The following is a 7982-nucleotide window of genomic DNA, read 5'->3' as shown; positions in this document are numbered from 1 at the left end:
CCTAACAGTTGGCCTCAACAGAATTTTGCTCCTGTAGTTTCTTGCTGCTAGAGAACAGAAAGGAAGTGAGTGTAAGAATTGTAGCATCCTGGGGTTTGGCTCAGGTGTAACAGAACCAACTCCAGGGTAAAACCAGGTTCTGTTCTATGCACCAAACTATTGCTGTCAAGTCTGCTGCAACTCAGTCACCCATGGGACCGAGAAGAGTTGCTCTGTCATGTTTCTAATACTGGAATCTTTTTTTTGAATCATTTTATTGGGGGCTCGTACAACTCATCACAATCCATATATACATCCATTGTGTCAAGCACATTTGTATATTTGCCATCTTCATTCTCAAAACCTTTTCTTTCTACTTGAGCCCTTGGTATCAGCTCCTCATATTTACCCCCTCCTTCCCTGCCCCTCCCCTCACTACTTCCTTCCCCCACGAACCCTTGATAATTTATAAATTATTACTATTTTTTCATGTCTTACACTGTCCGATGTCTCCCTTCACCCACTTTTCTGTTGTCCATCCTCCAGGGAGGGGGTTATATGTAGATCATTGTGATCGGTTCTCCCGTTCTCCCCCACCTTCCCCTTACCCTCCTGGTATCCCTACTCTCGTTATTGGCCCTGAGGGGTTTATCTGTCCTGGATTCCCTTTGTTTCCAGCTCTGATATGTACCAGTGTACATGCTCTGGTCTAGCCCGATTTCTAAGGTAGAATTGAGATCATGATAGTGGGATAGTGGGGGGTGGGAAGCATTAAAGAATTAGAGGAAAGTTGTATGTTTCATTGGTGCTATAGTGCACCCTGACTGGCTCATCTCCTCCCCACGACCCTTCTGTAAGGGGATGTCCAGTTGTGTACAGATAGTCTTTGGGTCCCCGATCTGCACTCCCCTTCAATCACAATGATATGATTTTTGTTCTTTGATGCCTGATAGCTGATCCTATCGACACCTTGTGATCACACAGGCTGTTGGTGTGCTTCTTCCATGTGGGTTTTGTTGCTTCTCAGCTAGATGTCTGCTTATTTATCATCAAGCCTTTAAGACCCCAGACACTATATCTTTTGATAGCCAGCACCATCAACTTTGTTCACCACATTTGCTTATGCACCTGTTTTGTCTTCAGCGATTGTGTCAGGAAGGTGAGCATCTTGGAATGTCAGTTTAATAGAACAAAGTGTTCTCGCATTAACGGAGTACTTGAGTAGAGGCCCAGTGTCCATCTGCTACCTTAATACGAAACCTGTAAATATATGCATATCGATCTATTTCCCCATCGTCATATATAAATATATTTACATATATACATGCCTGTATTTAGACCTCTATAAATGCCCTTTGCCTCCTAGTCTTTCCTGTATTTCCTTTTACTTTCCTCTTCTCCCACTGTCATGCTCAGCCTTCATTTGGATTTCATTCATTCCTCTCGGTTTTATTGCCCTTGATCAAGCCCCACCAGGCCTCCTACGCCCTCCTTGCCATCGATTTTGAATCATTTGTTGTTCTCTTGTCCCTGGGTTTGTTAATACCCACTTGCTTTCCCCTGCCTCCTCCTCTCCCATGTCCCCCTGGACCCGTCGGCCCTGTTGTTTTCTCCTCCAGATTGTTTATCCCGCCTATTTTATGTAGATAGACCTGCAGAGATAATAATATGAACAAAAACAAGTCAGAGCAAAACAAAACAACAATAACAACTAAAAAGCCAACGACAAAAAAGAAAAGCCTGTAAATCGGTCTGTGTTGACCTTTAGGAGTGTTTTCTGGGAGAGTCTGATAGGGTGCCACGCCCTGGCCCCATAGTCTACTTTTGGTATTCCTCAGAGACTTCGATGCTCTGCTCCCCTTGCTGTTCATTGCATGCCCATAGTGTTTCCTCTCAGTGTGGTAGGGTCAGATCGGGGACAATTCTCGAACTGTCTCTCCAGTATTGTCCCCTGTAGCGCTATGGATCAGTGAGGGACATCGTGTCTGGTGGTGGGGCCGGCCCTATGGTCCTCTCTGTGGATTGGCTGCTCTGAGCAGGAATATCGTCCTCAAGGCTTGGTGGGTCCGGGTGTGCTCCACTCTCTTCCTCCTCCCCCTTCATTTGCTCCTGTGGGCTCTGATCAGACATGTCCTTCTCCCTGAGCTGTAGCTTCAGTGGTGTCCTCTGAAGTGAATTCTTCTGCAGGTAGAGGGGTCTGTCCACGTAGTTTGGATTGGGGCCAGCCTTGCAGACCCCGAGACCCTCGCAGACCTCACAGACCCTGAGATGGGTGTAGACAAATTTGGTTTTTCTCCCAAGGAGCAAGCAGCTGACCAATCTGTTGGCAGTCTTGAGCTTAGCTCAGTGCGCCACCAGGGCTCTTTTCCATGCTAGAGCTCTGCTGTTAAACGGGTTCTCCTGACCCTTAAGCCTTTTCATATCCTCACTTCATTTTATGTTAGCCTTGGTTTTATCTTGGGCCGCTAACCTCAAGATCAACAGTTCAAACCCACCACCTGCTCTGTGAGAGAAAGATGAGGTTATTTCCTTAGGTAGGATTTTTCCACTTTTAGAAATCCTAGGGAGCAGTTGTACACTGCCCTTGTGGGTCATTATGAGCCACAACTCACTTAATTGGGTTTAGTTTACCCTTTTTTTATTTCTCTTCACACCCTCTAGCCTAGTATCTAATGCTCACTTAATATGTATATTGAATGCAGATATGTTTCTGGCTAGATTGTAAGTTCTCCATGGGCAAGGTTACTAAGTAAGTAACTGGACACTTGCTTAGATTACTTAGATGTGTTTGGCTCACTGATAGATCTCAAGCCCTGAAATGTACCTAGCACATAGTAGGAGGTTGAACTGTTCAGTAAGTGATGGATGCTTTCCTCCATGGTGATTCCAAGAATAAGAGTCTAACTTTGCTATCTTTTCAACAGGTATTTTTCTTTTACTCTCTCAAAGAGATGGGCCGACTATCACTATAAATAGCTTCACACTTAGGGAGATATATCATCCTATCTCTTTTATACAACTATTAGCAATTTTTAAAATTATGTAGTAATACCATTGATAAATATCATCTAAATCAGAATTAAACTTGTCCATTAACTCAGGAACCCTTGTGTAGTGGTTATATGTTGGGTTACTAATACAAGGTCAACAGTTTGAAACCATCATCCGCTCCTCATGGGTGGGATGGGACTAAATCTGTAAAGCATTTCAGTCTCGGAAACCCACAAGGGCAGTTCTACCCTTTCCTATTGGACAGGAATCAACTGAATGGCAATGAGTTTTGTTATTAATGCAGGAGATTTTTCAGTTCCCACATTTTTTTTTTTTTTTTGCATAACCAAAGGTTTTGCTTATGCATTAAAAGATCTCAGTCCTAGCATTTTGTTCTCTGGGCTAAATAAAATATAATAGCCTTTTATTTTCATGGTAAGTGAAAGGCTATTTTCAATCTAAATGTGCATCATACAGTGCTGGACTAAACTTCTTCCACATACTGTTAAATATCAGCTAAAACCAGGAGGCTTCCAAAAGATCGTGGGAATATCTCTTTATCTTTCAGAGCTACTTTTCAATGAACTTTTAAAAGTCTCCTGTATTTTAAAATAGCTGTGCTATTATGATAACCCGCAGAGCCATTGCACCGGGTGGTCGTTTCCGAAGCACAGCACCCCTAGCTGTATCCCTCGGGACATCAGGGCGTCTGTCCGGCAGAACTCCCAGGTTCTAGGGCTCCGCAGTAGAGCTGTGCTCTCTGGGGCTTTGAGGGCTTTGTAATCTTGATGAAAGTAAATTCCCAGGCCTGTTTTTCATGGGGCCACAGTTAGTAGCTTGTGCCAAACTGTGCTACCCAGGGACCTGATCTCTGTAGTGCTTAAATCTTATGTAGGAGTTCAACTAGTGTAAAAATACCATTTAGATGCTATCGGCTTAATGTGCGTACATTTATTTATGGTATCTTTTTTCTGCATTCAGTTTTTTGCGCAGTATGACGACGACGAGATTGGCGCTCTGGATAATGCTGAACTGGAAGGTTCTATTCAAGTGGACAGCAGTCGGCTGCAGGGAGTTTTGAATGACTACCATAAAGAGAAGGCAGAGAAGTACGGTGCCTTTCCTTTCCTGGCTTAGATGCTTGGTTTCATTTCTGCAAAAAGACAGTAGTTCGGCTGAATCCAAAAGAAGTGCTTAGTCAGAGACATTATTTAGAACACGGTACCGTTCTCTTAACTTCCGAACTCATCTCTTTTGCCCATATGTTAATATTTAGAATTCTAAAGCTAAATCTGACAACGTGTGGGAATGTACTGAGAACCACTTTCTCTATAATGACCTGGGAATAGTCAGGGTAGCATAGCCGTAGGTCGGTGGGAAGTATGAAGGGGCTTCAGGAAGTTCACGGAGAAAGCGAATTAAAAGTTTTTTCCCCACGGGTTTTTGAAGTTCCCTAATTGTAGAAGAAGGTGGTGCTTCTAACTTAAGCAGCTCGATGGTGTAGTGGCTATGTGTAGGGCTGCTAACTGCAAGGTCAGTAGTTCGAAACCACCAGCCACTCCTCGGGAGAAAGATGAGACTTTCTACTCCCATAAAGTTACAGCTTCAGAACCCCACCAGAGCAGTTCTACCCTGCCCATGGGGTCACCATGAGTTGAAATTGATTCGATAGTGCTGTTTGTTTTTGTTTTTTGCCTCGTTTCTTTGTCAGTTTCCTAATCTGATTTGTACCCCAGAGCGACCCTTACACATTACTAATGCTAATTGGCTGAAAAAATTTTGCAAATTCTAGGTGTCTGTATTCTTACTTTCTTCTTCCTGAAATGTCAGGTGTGCAAAGAGGTAGATCGTTGGACTTGGGAAGGGTTTCTCTATTTAGAGATGAGCAGAACCGATCAACCAATAGCATGGCAAATCAGCATCCACCTCTGGTGACGCCTCCCTGAGAGAAACTAATGAAGTGTTTAAGTGTGTCCTAATGTCTGATACCGAAAGATCACTCTAATAATGTAGGTCCTACATAGAGCAGGGAGCTGTGTGCTTTGAACTCTGTTGACTGCTTTGGAGAGACAGATGGGCTTGTGCATTTCAAGGCTTTCAAAAAGGATGTGTTCTCATAGGAAAGTCATCATCCTGTTTAATGTATCATACCCTTGTGGAGATCCAGGTAGGTTTTTCCTACCTGTCAGCGGAATATCCTACTGGCGTCGTGGATCGTGCTTTGCGTTGCACTGCTAACAGCAAAGCTAACCGACCAGCTGCTCCTCTGGTAGAAAGATGAGGCTTCCTGCCCCCATGAAGATTGACAGCCTCAGGAACCCAAAGGGGCGGTTCCACCCTGCCCTAAAGGGGGTGGTTATGAGTGAGAATCAGTTAGGTGGCAGTGAGTTTTGAATGTCATCAGAATGAATGCCCAAGCTCCACTGAAGAGGGGGAGAGACAAGGCAGGACCGAGTTCACTGTAACAGGAAATGACAGGGATACATGAGTGGGTGGAGTTTTATAAATGACATTTCCGTAGCGCTCAAGTACAATTTCAGTTACATCCAGTATAATAGGTGATTTTGTGTTTTGTTTTTTCCCCCCTCATGCCTTGATTTTTTTAAAAATGCAACCGAAAGTTGTGTAAAACTGACTACTCTTGAACCCTTTGAAGACCAAGACCTGCTAATGAATGAGCTCAATGAGTCTAAGGAGGAAGACATGGTTACTGTGGTTCTTGAGGAAGTCAAAGAGAAGTGGGATTGTGAATCCATTTGTAGTAAGTATCTCAGTGCCCGTGGTACTGTTAAAGTGGGATCATCTCTGGTGACAGTGTGCACGCAGCAAGACACGTTAAAGTCCCTCCTTGTGCAATTCAGCGGCATTGGTTTCCTTATCCACGCTGCGTCGTCATTCTTGCTCTCTCCCCAGATTGCCTCACTACCACTTCCTTAGACTCACTGCTTCCTCGGCTTCTCATCTGTGTCTCAGAGTTGCCGTTGTCAGTAATTGAATGTAGGCATTCCTTTTGAAAAAATTCTGTGCTGCAGACAAGCATTCTTTAACTATTTGAGCTAAACTGTTGAACCCAGGTGGTATAGTGGTTATATACTGGGCTACAGTCTGTGTGATCTGCAGTTGGAAATCACCGGCAACTCTGTGGGAGAAACACTGGGCTCTCTACGCCCATCAGGCTCAGAAACCCACCAGGGGTCTCAGTCAGTCATCCTGGACTCATGGCATGAGTTTGGTTTGGTTGTTGACTGAAAGATGACTGGAGGGCCTAGTTTTGGATCATGGTTTTTAAATGGGCAGTAGATTTGGGTTTCCAATAGATTCCAGCTCATTGGGCCCATTAACTACATCATTCAGTACATGTTCTGTACATCAACTTTCTAAAAATATATAGATAGAAGTTATACTTTTCAATAGAAGTTATACTTTTAAGAAATCCTAGAAACTGATTTGGAAGGATAATATTAGTGATTTACAAATTTTAAAGACTTATTAGATACCACTCTTAAGTTGAACCATGAAAACACTAGAATTTCTCCTTTGAATATAAGTGAATTGAATTTTGAAGCTATTTTGTTCTTTTGGTTTTTTACCCTCCTATATGAATACCATTGCCTAACTACTACTTCAGCAATAAGCATTTTCTCCTTGTAGATGAGAAGCCTTTCAGTGACAAGTCCCCAGGTAGCCCAAGGTCCAGGGATATGGTGGGAACGTGGTACAGCTGTGCTGAACTGCAAGTGCCCTTCTACATGAGACTTAGAATGGTTTTACTGTTTTATAGGTACGTACTCCAATCTCTACAACCATCCACAGCTCATCAAGGACCAACCAAAGGTAAGACCTAGTGTCCTGAGCTATTTGCAGCATGCACCGCAGGAAACAGTGTACAGAGTGTTTGCTCGCAGCCCCTGTACCCCAGCAGGGTGTCAGTAGTGCGCTGCTTTGTGAAAGGGCTGGGGAATGACGCTAGTGTTATTTTGTGTGTTTCAGCCCAAAGGAATCAGGATCTCCTCTAAAACAGGCATACCTCTCAATGTCTTACCTAAGAAAGGACTCACCGCCAAGCAGGTTGAACGGATGCTGATGATCAATGGCAGTGATCTGCCGAAGGTATCGATGCAACCTCGTTCTAAAAATGAAAGCAAAGAAGATAAGAGAGCCAGAAAGCAAGCTATCAAAGAAGAGCGCAAGGTGAGTGGGTGCATGCCTCAGATGGGTGGGTTAGAAAGCGCTGGTGGGAAGAAATGAGGGGAATTGAGTTTCTTTTGTACAATTGCCTGTGTAAGAAGAGTTGAATAACTTGAGTGTGCTCTTGTACAGGAACGCCGAGTTGAAAAGAAGGCCAACAAATTAGCCTTCAAACTGGAGAGGAGGAGGCAGGAGAAGGAGCTGCTGAACTTGAAGCGGAATGTTGAGGGGCTCAAGCTCTGACAGTGGAGCGCTTTATTCCATTGTGCCCGTTGGTGAACATGGATTGTCAGAGAGACAAACCTGTTTGCCATTTTTACTGGCAAATGCTGAAAAGCCCACATAGAAATGTTTGAATTATTTTTATTCCCCAAAGTTTATCAAACATCATCTTGTAAATATTGTCATATTTTTTTAATACTGTTTGTTTTGACTTGCTCTGAAATAAATGGCTTGAATCCAACTGGCCTCTTCAGCGATCTAGGTCCCAATTAGTTTTTGCAGATGGTCTCAAATGTTTCTTTGAAACTTTAGCACTCCTTTTCAAAAGCTAAGCGGGGTTTGCTTGCTGTATCTAGGCAAGAAGTTAAACTCAGTTTGGAAAGGCTAAGCCTGCCCTGCTGATGGGTGGTGAGAATTTTCCTTGAGAAGGTTCTTGTGGTAGGAAGCTGTTTTCCCTTGCTCTACACAAAGGCTGTTTCACAAGGATGCGAAAGCTGAATGTAAACTGAGTCACTGGGCCTCAGATGTCCTGTTCTGTCACTAGATGGTTTGCTTCTGAGTTTCTGAGTCATGGAAGCCGGAAACAATAATAGAAAAACATA

General features: G+C 43.6%; 1 protein-coding gene across 1 annotated transcript in view; it reads left to right on the top strand.

The window, feature by feature from the left end:
• LTV1 (LTV1 ribosome biogenesis factor) overlaps positions 1-7621 on the top strand; it is a 21660-nt gene extending 14039 nt beyond the window's left edge. The window contains exons 7-11 of the mRNA XM_045294486.1: positions 3952-4079; positions 5592-5731; positions 6752-6804; positions 6961-7161; positions 7291-7621. Of these exons, the coding sequence (XP_045150421.1) occupies positions 3952-4079; positions 5592-5731; positions 6752-6804; positions 6961-7161; positions 7291-7401 (633 nt within the window). The 3' untranslated portion in view covers positions 7402-7621. The remainder of the gene's footprint in view (positions 1-3951; positions 4080-5591; positions 5732-6751; positions 6805-6960; positions 7162-7290) is intronic.
• Positions 7622-7982: the final 361 nt, after the last annotated feature.

Source organism: Echinops telfairi, unplaced genomic scaffold, assembly GCF_000313985.2.
Source record: "Echinops telfairi isolate 266 unplaced genomic scaffold, ASM31398v2 ScPeMD7_3533;HRSCAF=4204_0, whole genome shotgun sequence".
In the NCBI taxonomy this organism is placed as follows: Eukaryota; Metazoa; Chordata; class Mammalia; order Afrosoricida; family Tenrecidae; genus Echinops; species Echinops telfairi.
The sequence above is the reverse complement of the archived record's forward strand: the minus strand, read 5'-3'. Positions and strand labels throughout refer to the sequence as shown.